General features: G+C 38.8%; 1 protein-coding gene across 2 annotated transcripts in view; it reads right to left on the bottom strand.

The window, feature by feature from the left end:
* The window catches only part of CEP85L (centrosomal protein 85L), a 347,939-nt gene extending 334,539 nt beyond the window's left edge, over positions 1 to 13,400 (bottom strand). Inside the window, exon 1 of one of the 2 annotated variants that reach the window (XM_082251204.1) lies at positions 13,226 to 13,400. In XM_082251204.1, the coding sequence (XP_082107330.1) occupies positions 13,226 to 13,238 (13 nt within the window). In that variant the 5' untranslated portion in view covers positions 13,239 to 13,400. Of the gene's footprint in view, positions 1 to 13,194 lie in introns of both variants that reach the window. The other variant, XM_082251206.1, reaches the window with a different exon arrangement.
* Positions 13,401 to 14,480: the final 1,080 nt, after the last annotated feature.

Consider the following 14,480-nt stretch of genomic DNA (forward strand, 5'->3'; position numbering starts at 1 on the left):
ATATTGTGCCAAGGGACAAAGTGTCAACTTTACTACATCAAACATAACATTTTAGTAAATAATTGTATAATCAATTGCAAGTACAGTACCTATTTCACATTGTAGACACATCAATGATCTTTCCAATCCATACAGGAGGCTGCGTGCAATGCCTGCACTTTGCTACTGGACAGTTTTTTGGGCACTGGTGAACAGGTTAGGTTGAGCTAGTGGACAGATTTGGTGGAGCTAGTGAACAGATTTGGTGGAGCGAGTGGACATATTTGGTGGAGCGAGTGGACATATTTGGTGGAGCGAGTGGACATATTTGGTGGAGCTAGTGAACAGATTTGGTGGAGCTAGTGGACAGATTTGGTGGAGCTAGTGGACAGATTTGGTGGAGCTAGTGGACAGATTTGGTGGAGCGAGTGGACAGATTTAATGGAGCTAGTGGACAGATTTGGCGGAGCGAGTGGACAGATTTGGCGGAGCGAGTGGACAGATTTGGTGGAGCTAGTGGACAGATTTGGTGGAGCTAGTGGACAGATTTGGTGGAGCTAGTGAACAGATTTGGTGGAGCGAGTGGACATATTTGGTGGAGCTAGTGGACAGATTTGGTGGAGCTAGTGGACAGATTTGGTGGAGCGAGTGGACAGATTTGGTGGAGCGAGTGGACAGATTTGGTGGAGCGAGTGGACAGATTTGGCGGAGCGAGTGGACAGATTTGGTGGAGCGAGTGGACAGATTCGGTGGAGCTAGTGGACAGATTTGGTGGAGCGAGTGGACAGATTTGGTGGAGCTAGTGGACAGATTTGGCGGAGCGAGTGGACAGATTTGGCGGAGCGAGTGGACAGATTTGGTGGAGCTAGTGGACAGATTTGGTGGAGCTAGTGGACAGATTTGGTGGAGCTAGTGGACAGATTTGGTGGAGCTAGTGGACAGATTTGGCGGAGCGAGTGGACAGATTTGGTGGAGCGAGTGGACAGATTTGGTGGAGCTAGTGGACAGATTTGGTGGAGCTAGTGGACAGATTTGGTGGAGCTAGTGGACAGATTTGGTGGAGCGAGTGAACAGATTTGGTGGAGCGAGTAGACAGATTTGGTGGAGCTAGTGGACAGATTTCGTGGAGGGAGTGGACAGATTTCGTGGAGCGAGTGGACAGATTTGGTAATGACTGAGATAAGGTATTTGTCCTAAAAAAAAAACTATTTTGGCTTTTAAAGTGAAAAGTGATTTTGTAGCAGACTTTCCTCTGGATAATAGAACAGAGCTGTAAAATCTGTTACTGTCCTGAATACTGAGTTTATTCCATTGCCTATACTCCCACACCTGACTGCTGCCTAGCAACATATATATTCCCATTACACAAGTCTGAATTCTCTACATCCCTGGGAATGTGTTCTACTTGTGAGAATCACGTCATTAGTCACTGTTAGCTCTTCATACGTAGGTGTTAATTTTACTTTCAGCTTTTTCTAGTATTTGGAAAGAATGCATGAGATGTAATGTTTATATCATTCCTGAAATGGATTGCAAAGAGGGAGGGATCATGTCTTTTACAGATGCTCTCCTGGGACCCCAGCAGAATTCACAGTGTTTAGGTTTCCATAGTATTCTAGGTGACATTGATATAAGGAAAGGCTGGGGTCCTACTACATCTTACTCTGTTAGATGGAAGTAAGTGAGGGTTATGAATTTGTTTCTTATAAGTTTATTCCTTTATGGATTTTTGTTTGGAGGATATAATTCTTCCATTATTAGTTTAGCCTACTTCACCATGTGATATATTTCCCTATTGATTCACAGCAGCATTTTAAATTAAAACTGCTCTATACAGTTTTGTCCCAAGTTAAATTTAGTGTGTTTCTTGCTATGATGTAATCAATCTAAGCATTATTTATATTTTCTGGGTTCTGCAGGTCTTCCCTAGGCTCAGTAGGGTTTATTGCTTCTGTCTGTTACTGTGTAAAAGGCTCCAGTGACCAGAATGGAAAGGACAATCAGTGAGTGATGAATATTTATCTGACCCAACACTCAGTGAGGCACCAATGAATGTTACTTACCTCTGGGGCTTTTGCCTGACAAGGTTGTGTGTTTAGAAGGATCTCTACTTGAGCTTTGACTTAGCTTGGGGTACGTGCCATAGGCCAAGGTCTTTAACTGCCTGCTAGAGGTGATATCTGTAGGTAGCTGGGTTTGCAAAGAATCTTATTGCTGAAGAGTTTCACAGAGCAGCTGGGTCGAGGCTACTATTGGACATTATAAAAATGATTTGTTGCTCACCGATCAAAGTATCTTTGCCTGCTCTAAAAATGGTAAAGAGACAGATTTATTAGCGGGAGATCCACTACAACAGAAGAAAGACTGTAATTGCTTTTACACAGCCAGAGATCTGCCTGGCTACTCTCATGGGGCCAACATATATTAGGAGGCTGGACTTAAAGGCCTTCAATTACTTCTGTCTAGCAGAATACTTCCCCTACTTTTTGTGCTTTTTTTTTTTTTTTATTTATCATTTTATTTTGCGTTTTCAGAGAAATCATTACAGCATATACAACACCATATTAAATCAGTGGGTTACAAAGCCATTATCCATATCAATTTTCTCATCACTGAGGTCTATTAGAATCCTCTAGAGATTTCCAGTTCATTAATATATAGTCATTTATCCAATCTTCAACTAAGGCAAGATATTGTTAAGACAGCAAGTCCCTTTCTCTATTGCTACTCGTTCAATCCTTACCTCCCTTTACTTCGTTATGCTTTTTGATTTAAATGACCCTTAGCTTCGGATCTTGCCTTATTCCCCCTTCTTCTTCCTATCTGTTCATTCCCTTCCTTAACCCTCCACTTTTCTATAATACCCCACCCATTCCCCCATTCACCCCTCATTCATACTCGCTGTCAAACACTACACATACCCCACAACAAACAAAAAACCAAACCAAAAACAACAAAAAGAGGGAAAAAAAAAAAAAACCCCCAGAGGGGAACATTCAAGGTAGTTCTCCTCCCCCCTCAAAAGAGTAGAGGACGCCTTCCCTCTCACGTAACTTCCGTGTTCTGAGATGATGGTGCCCACAATTGTTTGCCCGCCTCTGAAGATATAAATAAGTTCCATGTTCCCCATGTCTTTTTATATTGTTCTTGTTTATGTTGTGAGGAGAGCACAAGATCCTCTATTTTATTAATGTGTTCTAATTTTCTTATCCACTGAAACACAGAAGGGGCTTGTCTTTTTCTCCAATGTTGGGGAATGCATGCTCTTGCAGCATTCATCATGTGTGGCAGTACTGATCTTATGTATTTCCTCTCTGCCTGCCCTGCTATCTGTAAGAGACAAAAGGCGGCTTCTCCCTCAATTTTAAAGTCTGTTACTTTTTGGACTATATCACCAATCTCTAGCCAAAATGTCTTTATCTCTGGGCAGTTCCAGAAGATGTGATATATTGTGCCTTCCCCTTCTCCACATCTCCAGCACCTATCTGATTCTTGGATGTACAACCTATGCAGCTTGTCTGGTGTATTATACCACCTAGTCAGGATTTTATAATTTATTTCCTGAATTTTAGTGCATTTAGTTGGTCTAAATATTGCCCTGAACATCCTCTGTTTCTGTGTGTCTGTTATATCAATATTTAGATCCACCTTTCATTTTTCCAACCATTTCAAATTCGGTTGGTCCAATGGAATGTTTAACATTTTATATAAAATGGATAGTGGGCGATCTATACCTCCTATTTTCTCACATAGTTTTTCGAAATGTGTCAGTGGTTTCTTAAATTTTCTCGGCTCCGGCAGCGACTCCAAGAAGTGTCGCAATTGAAGTGCCTCCCATAGGAGTAGCCTATATGGTCCCTCCTCATCTGTTAGTCTTCTGATTGACGGCCACACCTGCTGGCTCGCGAAAGTTTTAATACCATCTTGGCCTGTTTCCCATAGTTTTTTAAAGTGCTGTCTCTCTAAGCCTGGTGGGAATTTGGGGTTTCCCAGGATCGGATAAAATGGGGATTCTGTTGAAGTTAGGTTTTGTCTCATTGTCTGTTGAAACCCTATTCTTATTGTGTTCCCCATCAAGGGGTGTATCTTCAAGGGTTTAGGGAGTGTCTTATAGCACCAGATTGCTCTCTTTAGTGAGACCATCGTTTGTGCTTGTTCCAATTGGACCCATCTTTTCGTTTCCCGATGTTGCCACCAGTCCAATATTCTATTTAAATGGATGGCATGGTAGTATCTGCGCAGGACGGGTACACCTAATCCATGGGAAGTGTTAGGGTGTTACGTGCTATACGTGGTTTTTTACCCGCCCAGATGTATCCACCCAACACACCCTGCACTGTTTTAAAGAAACTATTAGGGATTTTGACTGGTAGCGCTCTCATAATATATAAATATTTCGGCAGGATATTCATTTTAATTAAATTTCCTCTTCCAAACCATGACTGAAGGCCTCCCCTCCATTGTTCCAGAATTTTCTTTGTCTCCCCAATCAGGGGGGTGAAATTCAGTTCATAGATCTGGGCTAAATTTGCGGATATGTAAGTCCCTAGATATTTCACTGCTTTCTCCACCCATGAGAATCCAAAATTGCTCTTTATTCTGTCCTTTTTTGCTTTTGATATTCCCACACCCATTGCTTCAGATTTCCTATAGTTTATTTTAAAATTTGATAATACTCCGTATTGTTTAATTTCCTCTAGGAGTACTGGCAGCGATATTTCTGGTTCTATAAATGTGAACAATAAATCATCTGCGTATGCTGCAGTCTTATATTGTTGCTTACCTACCATGACTCCTTTTATATCCTGATTCAATCGGACTTTATTCAGGAGAGGTTCTAGTGTCAGCACAAATAACAGGGGGGATAATGGACACCCCTGTCTTGTGCCATTTTTTATATTCAAGGGTTCCGACAACACCCCATTTGCCTTTACTCTTGCGGTCGGGTTAGAGTAAACCCTAAGTATTCTTTCCCGCATTATTTCGCCTACTCCTATATACTTGAGCACCAACTGCATAAAGGTCCATTCAACTCTGTCAAAGGCCTTTTCTGCGTCGGTGCTCAGTATGATGCAGGGTGTTTCTGCTTTGGTAACTATATGAATTAAATTAAGGAATCTTGTAGTGCTGTCTTTTGCTTCCCTCGCGGCCAAGAAGCCCACTTGATCTAAGTGTATTATTTTAGGGAGTACCTTTGCCATCCTTACCGCTAAGATTTTTGTAAAAATTTTTAAGTCCGTATTCAAGAGCGAAATGGGCCTATAACTTCCACAGTTCGAAGGGTCTTTACCCTCTTTCAATATTAATGTTATATAAGCTGTTAATGTATCCCTGGAAAACGTCCCCTCTGGGCCTCTCTCATTAAACAGTCTCTCCATGTATGGCCCCAAAATGGGGGCCAATACATGGAAATACTATGGTGTCAAGCCATCTGGGCCTGGCGCTTTGCCACTTTTCATACATTTTATAATCTGTTCTATTTCCTTCTGTGAGATATGCCTTTCCAGGTTCTCTTTATCTTCCTCAGAAAGCTTCGGTAATCCTGATTGTACCATATAATCATCCATTTCCTTTTGCGATTTTCCTATTTCCGGCAAATTATATAGCAATGAGTAAAAATTCCTAAATTCTTCCGTTATTTGATCCGGCAGTATTTTTTTAACTCCTTCTGGAGAGACAATTTGTGGGATATAGGATCTTACTTTTTGAATATGGACCGATCTTGCTAGAACTTTTCCACATTTGTTCCCTGATTCATACATGGTTTTCTTTGATATTTGAATCGCGGCTTTGGCTTTGAAATGCATTAAGTCGCGTATTTGCTTTCTTACCAGAGTCAACTCCCCTTCTACTATATTTTCCTTTCTTTTTTTGTGTTCTGTTTCCAATATTTTAAGTTTCTCTAGTAATGCTAATAATTGTTTATTCCTTTCCCTTTTTAGTCTTGCACCATGCTTAATTAGAATTCCTCTTATCACTGATTTATGTGCTTCCCATAATGTGCTTATCGCACAGCCGGGTAGATCATTAAGATCAAAGTAATCCTTAAGTTCTTTTTGTACCTCTGACCTTATATCCTCTATCTGTAACAGACTTTCATTTAATTTCCAGAATATTTGTTTAGTTGATTTAACTGTGGAGATATTATAGATCATCGACACCATTGCATGGTCTGACCATGAGATGTTATCGATGTCGGTGTGTTTTACCGCCAGGAGATGGGCATGTGGTACTAGGAAAAAATCTATTCTCGAGTAAGTCCCGTGCGGGTACGAAAAAAATGTGTACTCCTTTTCAGTTGGATGCTGGAGGCGCCAGACATCTATCAATTGTTCCATATGTATGTTCTTCCTCATCCGCCGACACATCCCTACAGAGGAGGTAGGCTTGGATCTGGAGGCATCTACCAGTGGAGACAGTGGTGTGTTGAAGTCTCCTCCCAATATCAATTGGCCTTGAGTAAATTCTCTGAGTGCCTTCAATGTTTTGGCAACAAATCTATCTTGTTGCTTATTGGGAGAGTATAGAGTTGCCAGTGTCATCTGCATTTCTCCTATTTTCCCTTTTAAGAATAGAAATCTACCACTGTCGTCACAAAGCTTCTCCTCCAGCTGCCAAGGAGTCTTACTATCAATTAATATTGATACCCCTCTTGACTTTGACTGTATGTATGTTGAATGGTATATATATGGAAATGCATTATTTTTTAAATAAGGTAAATTTTCCGATCTAAAGTGCGTCTCCTGTATAAACGCTATATTCGCCTTCACTCTTTTAAGTTCTGATATTAATATTCGCCTTTTTTCGGGCGTATTTAGGCCCTTTACATTAATTGAAACAATCTTTATATCCTCCATTTACAGCTATAAACGTACCCTCCGTAAGCGGAGGCTTATGAGGGGGGTAGGGGGGGGAGATAGAAAAAGAAAAAAAAAAAAAAACCCAACACTCCCGCAGCCCACTCTCAATACTCACTTACTCACTCTTTGTCCAAACACCTCACACTATTTCATTCACTCCTGTGCCCTTCCCTGTGGATCACTCCTTGCCGGATAGAACTAATAGCTCTTCCCGGGTCGGATCCCCAGGTCGGATTTTTAAATCCTTCCAACACACGGCATTTTACTGCCACCTGTGTGTTCTAAACTTTTTACAGGGAAATACCTGAGGCACTCCCCTCTGACCCCGCTTCTCCCTCCCTATTCTTTTTTGTATGCTTGTACTTTAGTGTGTTTCTTGCTATGATGTAATCAATCTAAGCATTATTTATATTTTCTGGGTTCTGCAGGTCTTCCCTAGGCTCAGTAGGGTTTATTGCTTCTGTCTGTTACTGTGTAAAAGGCTCCAGTGACCAGAATGGAAAGGACAATCAGTGAGTGATGAATATTTATCTGACCCAACACTCAGTGAGGCACCAATGAATGTTACTTACCTCTGGGGCTTTTGCCTGACAAGGTTGTGTGTTTAGAAGGATCTCTACTTGAGCTTTGACTTAGCTTGGGGTACGTGCCAGAGGCCAAGGACTTTAACTGCCTGCTAGAGGTGATATCTGTAGGTAGCTGGGTTTGCAAAGAATCTTATTGCTGAAGAGTTTCACAGAGCAGCTGGGTCGAGGCTACTATTGGACATTATAAAAATGATTTGTTGCTCACCGATCAAAGTATCTTTGCCTGCTCTAAAAATGGTAAAGAGACAGATTTATTAGCGGGAGATCCACTACAACCGAAGAAAGACTGTAATTGCTTTTACACAGCCAGAGATCTGCCTGGCTACTCTCATGGGGCCAACATATATTAGGAGGCTGGACTTAAAGGCCTTCAATTACTTCTGTCTAGCAGAATACTTCCCCTACTTTTTGTGCTTTTTTGAGCATCCTGCAACCCATAATTCTACTCTCATATATTTGAGTTCCGCAATAATAGATAAAAAAAAAACTAAATTTACTTGTGTGCAGCTTTTTTTTTTATCTTCGCCATACATCAAGAACCAGACCCTGAGAGGACAATGTTAGCTTGCCACAATGCTTAGGGAGTAATTTCACACCATCCCAAGAGAAGTGCTACATATCTACACAAACAGCATTATTAAAAACCAAACAGCTTTCAAACAAGCCCTGGAGCATTTTAATGCAGCGTTTTTGAGCTTTGGTGTTTTTTTTTTATTAGCTAATAGAAAAAAACTATCATCTGCTGCATCATTTTTCAGCTTTTTTATCTTTTCCATCAGCTTTTATGTCTTTTTTTAGCTACTATTATTTACTTTATTTATTTTTGTTAGGGTAAGGGGTTAGAGTTAAGGTTAGGTTAGGGTTTGTGTTAGGAATTAATATTTTATTTATTGTCTTATTTATTTATTTTGTTAGGGTTAAGGCGTTAATACTACTACTACTACTACCACTGCTACTAATAATAATAAATGAATAAATAAATGTAAAATAAACACGCAAATAAAAAAGCATAAATAAATATAATAAATAAATACTAGTTATTAATAAATAAATAATTAACCCCTAACCTTAACCCCTAACCTTTTAAAAAATAAAGTAATATTATTATTAATATTAATAATAATAATAATAATAATAATAATAATAAAAATAACAAATAGACACCCTAACCCAGGTTTATAAAACTCTATTTCATTGTGGACCACAACAGTATTAGGGTTGCCCTCAAAAGGCTGGGTGTATCTGTAAGACTATATAAATTTATCCAATGTTTTTTTTCTCAGAGAATAGGTGCAGGAACTCAACCACACCGAACCACATTGAACGGTGGGGGTGACCAAATTGCAGCAATAGTGGGAATATTTTAAAGGGGCAATAAATGCGCTATGCGCGAAGTTCAGGGATGTGCACTTTGTACAGTGCAGGGTTCAGGGGCACCCTGTGCACAGAGTGGGGAGTTTAGGGTTCCACCACCACCACCTCTGGCTAAATAAAAAGCTCTGGGTGTGAAGGCCACATGAAATGGCCTGCTGTGCCAGATGTGTGTGTTTTTATTTTTTATTTTTTCATGTGCTTTGTGTTTAACACATGTGCCTTAACCCTAACACAAAATAAATAAATAAATTATTATTATGCTTATTATTATTATTATTAATAATAATAATAATAATAATAATAATAATAATAATAATAATAAAATAATAAATTATATTTATATTATTATTATTAATAATAATAACAATAATATTAAATATTATTATTATTTATATTATTATTATTATTTGTTTGGGTGCCTATTATGATGTTATTTTTAATATTATTATTATTAATTTGTTATATTAATGTTTATTTTTTTATTTATTATTTATTTTTGATGATTTTTCGTTGTTTGTTTATTTATTTTACATTTATTTATTCACATATTAATACATATTAATTCTCTTTTACATTTTAGTATTTAAGCAGAAAAATCACTAAAAAAAAGCACGACAAAACGCGTAGAAGCACACAAAAACAGGCATTTCAATACATTTTTATTGGATTCAAAACATGACAAAAACATGCAGATCTGCCCAATTTGAGCTACCAAAAATCTCCAAAACTTTTTTGAGCTTCAGGCATTTGGTTTTAGGCAACTGGGAGTGATGTGAACCAACTCCATAGAGAATAATTAATTTTTTTCTTCTCCAACGTTTTGGTGCTTCGAGCTACTAAATGCTGAGGTGTGAATGGGGCCCCAGAAAATGCACACAAGTGCGTTCTTCTGCTATTATTATTGTAGTGAATGAGTTAGTGCTCTGGAATACATGACGAGCATTCATATTGCTTTGTGTTAAAAAAAAAACAACAACCTTGTTTGCACCTTTTCTAGGCATTGTTGGTTACCAACAAATTACAAGCACTCCAATACAATTCCAAATGAAGAGTCTTCAAACACCAAATCAAGATGTTTCTATGATGGAACGCATCGCAACCATTGCAGAGCAAGATAATAGCCAAACACCAATCTAAACAACCTCAACAGCAAGTACAAAGCAGCCAGAATTTACTGCTGAAATCAACCAATCCTCTTAAACTACCTCGATTCATAAAAATAAATTTCCTGGTTAGCCCCAGAGAAGGAAACAGCTTTATAGAAAACTTTGGAAACGTTGTGTGAACATATTGCAAATACTTGCCATACCTGTACTATCACACCTAGGATTTGAGAAGAACTAGACAAAGATTTTATCTTCAACAGCCGTGTAAACTATGACTTGTCCATCCAGCAGTTATAGTGTTTTAAGCAAAAATTGTGTTTTCCTTTCACTGACCTGTTTGAAAGACACATTAGGGTGTATAAAACATAGCATGTTTAATACAACCCAATGTACTGTACATAAGAAATGTGCAATAGCACCTTTATCATTTTTGCGTGTGTGTGTGACTTCCATATCCCTGTACATTGCATTTGCTAAGAAACAAATTTACTATTTATTTTTTTAATTTATCTACATTCTCTGCTGACACCATCAGCTGTGAAAGGAAGTTACACATTCTTACAGCTCTAACAGTAAAGAACCCCTTACCCTTTAGGATTGAAACACTTCTTATTCAAGTTAATTGTATGACCGCTAGTCTTGAAAAAGCTCAGTACAGCTTTTTTTTCTTACTGAGCTAAAACACAGCCCATTATTGTAATGTGCCTATGCACACAAAAATAAATAAATAGAAAAATCAGCTTTTTTGGTCAGTAATTTACGCCTTATGCGCGCAAATGCATGCAACTACATGTGAATGCGCACAAATGTGCCCAATTACATGTAATGTCCAGAACAAGAATGTGAGAATGAGTTTTCACACATTCAAGCAAATATGCGCATAAATACGCGCAAATACATACATAAAAACCTTTGAAAAAGTAAATGCTCAAACGGTAGTATCGTGTGCAAGGGGCCTTAGAGACCTAAGATTAACCACTTCTGAACCGGAAGATTTTCCCCCTTAATGACCAGGCCATTTTTTGCGATTCGGCACTGCGTTACATTAACGGACAATTGTGCGGTCACTGTACACTGTACCCAGATAAAATTGGTGTCCTTTTTTCCCCACAAATAGAGCTTTCTTTTGGTGGTATTTAATCACCTTTGCGATTTTTATTTTTTGCGCTCTAAACAAAAAAAGAGCGAAAATTCTGAAAAAAAACCCTAATAATTTTCACTTTCTGCAATATAACATTCCCAATAAAAAAAAAAATAAAAAATCAAATTTTTTCATCATGTTAGGCCAATTTGTATTTTGCCACATATTTTTGGCAAAAAAATGCCAATAAGCGTATTTTGATTGGTTTGCGAAAAAGTTATCGTGTCTACAAACTAGGGGAAAGATTTATGTCATTTTCATTTATTTTTTTTTTTTTACTAGTAATGGCGGCGATCAGTGATTTTTAGCGGGACTGCGACATTGCAGTGGACAGATCAGACCCCTAACTGACATTTTTTACACTTTCGAGGGGGGAGACCAGTGACATTACTACAGTAATCAGTGCTAAAAATATACACTGTTACTGTAATAATAACACTGGCAGGGAAGGGGGTTAACCCAGGGGCGTTCAAAGGGTTAAATGTGAACCTAGGGGGTGTTTTCTAACTGTGAGTGGGATGGACTTGTGAAATCAACACAGAGACCTGTGATCCTAAATAGGAGGAACACAGGCGCTCTGTGTTCATTCAAGAGAGAACAACGGTCTGCTGTGTTTACAACAGCAGACTGCCATTCTCTCTTCCCGGGGAGTGATTGCAGGTGCCCGGCGGCAATCGCTGCCGCCAGCCCGGTGGATCGGCTTCCCTGCTGGCAACCACTCAAAAAAAGTTGATTGTTCGATCAATATTTTCCAAAATATTTTTGTCTGAACAGTGGCTACATACAAATAAATGTAGCTGCTGTTCAGGTATTCTGGCAACTGCAGGGGTATAGCCCAGCAGCCCAGCAGATGAATACGTCCATGTGCACTGTTTAGATCTCTTTCCTCCAGGATTCAGACTTAAGCCCCGTACACACGATAAGATTATCGAACGATCTGTCGTCCGTTTTTTGTGGCATGCTAGTCTGATGTGGAAAGTGAAGAGGTTTTTTTCATACAAATTTTCCCGTATGACAGAATTCTACTTCAGAAGTGATGTCATGTGTTGGATTGCTTTGTATGTGTTCTTTCGTCTCTGAGCATGCCTAGTCTTGCTCTTAAGATTTTTTTCCATCGAAATCTGTACTAATGAGACGAAAATCGGACGTTGTATTACGGACGACAAAAATTATATAGCCTGCACATCAGGATTTTGTCATCTGAAAAGTCGGAGTTGGCTGTTGAAAGCACCATACTAACAATCCGAAAATCGGCAGATCGGTCGTCGGACGAATTTTCCCTACAGATTTTCTTATCGTGTGTACGGGCCTTAATGGCCTGTACAAAAAAATACTGCTTTAGAAGCGATCATACAATAATCTGATCTTTAGTACAGAGCTTTCGAGAGCCAATCACGATAGTTCATGCAATATTATCCGATCTGGCCAGCACAAAAATGTTTCTCGTACCATACCAGATCACACGTTTTTCATTTAATCGGTACAGTTGTTGTCCAAATATACAATAAAAATATACTACAAACATTACATCACTTCTGGATTTTTAATCTGTCGTATGAGAATTTTCATCACTTTAGTTAACTCTTCATTTTCGATATGAGACATGCAAAAAAAAACAGACAATCTGTCATACGATTTTCGGATCGTGTGTAGGAGTCCTAAGCAAAGAAAGTTACAGTTGAGGTACTGCGCCCATAGCCATCATCCCAGGCTATGTTAAATATCCTGAAACTTGCCCTAGTAATGTGATAATTTTGAATGTGAAATCCAAATTGTTGCATTGAATAATAGCCCCCCATCCTGGAAATTCCCCATGCTTTAATAAAAAGAAAATGTTTGCCTTATAACACAGTAAAATATATTCCCACTTTGCATCACAAATAAAAGACATTTAAAGCAAAAAAAAAATCAACTTTTAAGTGGAATGTTTTGCCCGGCTGCAAGAACGTAATAAACTGTGGCTAAGTTTCTTCCATCTGTCATAGAAGATTTATAAAGCACAATGGAATAATTCATTGAGTAGATTTACATACTGGACGTGCTGGCGAAACATATGCTTACAGTAGCTTACACAGCATGTCCTTAGCCAAGACACCTGCTATCTTTTATGTTGCAGAAGCTTAGCACTATCCAAAATGTGTTCCCACCTCGAAAAGTTAGAAATATGTAATCTCTTACTTGACTTCTTCATATTTCCTCACACGCCTTTCTTGTTTCTAAAGTTGAAGCCGGCCTTCAGGAACAGCAGTGCTGATAGTAGAGGGAAAGAGACCTTTCAGAGAGGGAATCACTGTAACACTGTAAATAGTAGCAGGCTGAAGCCTCAACTGAGCTCCTTGGTTACAGCTATATGACTCGGTCAGAGAGCTCCTCTAACCGAAACCCTCAGCAAAGGAGACAGAGCCATCACCAGCTACCCACCGCTCTCGACTCATCAACATGTTACAGGCGTCTTGGTTTTCCCATATTAAAAATAGCTTAACAGTAGAAAGTGAAAATGAATATATCAGTAGATTGCCAACCATCTAAACAAGCCATAAATGCTCAGCAGTTGTTTGAGCAGCCAACATTAAAGATCACCTATAGGCAGATATAAAAGACACAAATTATTGTACCTTTTTGTTTATTAATATATTGTTAATTAATTGAAAGTCCTGCAAGTAACTGAATCTGATCTGGTATCATCTGCTTGTGCTCAGGGGTAGAAGCAGCACAAAAAACCAACCAGTTGCGCTGCAGTGCCAATGTTCTAACAAGGTGCATGCTGGTTGGTGGAAAGAGCAGAGTGATAGAGAGATGATCTTGTTAGTCTGCTGCTTCTTCTTTACTCTCCAATCACAGGCTGTAAGTTAACCACTTAAGCCCCGGAAGATTTTACCCCCTTCCTGACCAGGGCCTATTTTGCGATTCGGCACTGCATTGTTTTAACGGAGAATTGCGCGGTCGTGCGACGCTGTATCTAAACAAATTTGGCGTCCTTTTTTTCCCACAAACAGAGCTTTCTTTTGGTGGTATTTGATCACCTGTGCGATTTTTACTTTTTGCGCTATAAACAAAAAAAGAGCGTACATTTTGCAAAAATAACAATATTTTTCACATTTTTTTATATGAAATTCCCCCCCAAAAAAATGTAAAAATCAACATTTTTTAACATTTTCGGCCAATTTGTTTTATGCTACATATGTTTGGTAAAAAAAAATTGCAAAAAGCGTATTTTGATTGGTTTGCACAAAAGTTATCGCGTTTACTAACAAAGGAAAAGATTTTTGTCATTTTTGTTGTTTTTTTTAATGCGTAATGGCGGCGATCTGCGATTTTTTTGGCGGTATTGCGGCCGACAAATCGGACCCTTGACTGACATTTTTGACACTTTTGGGGTTACCAGTGACATTTCTACAGTAATCAGTGCTATACATATGCACTGTTACTGTAA

The sequence above is a fragment of the Pelophylax lessonae genome, assembly GCF_965119305.1.
Source record: "Pelophylax lessonae genome assembly, chromosome: 3".
Lineage (NCBI taxonomy): Eukaryota > Metazoa > Chordata > Amphibia > Anura > Ranidae > Pelophylax > Pelophylax lessonae.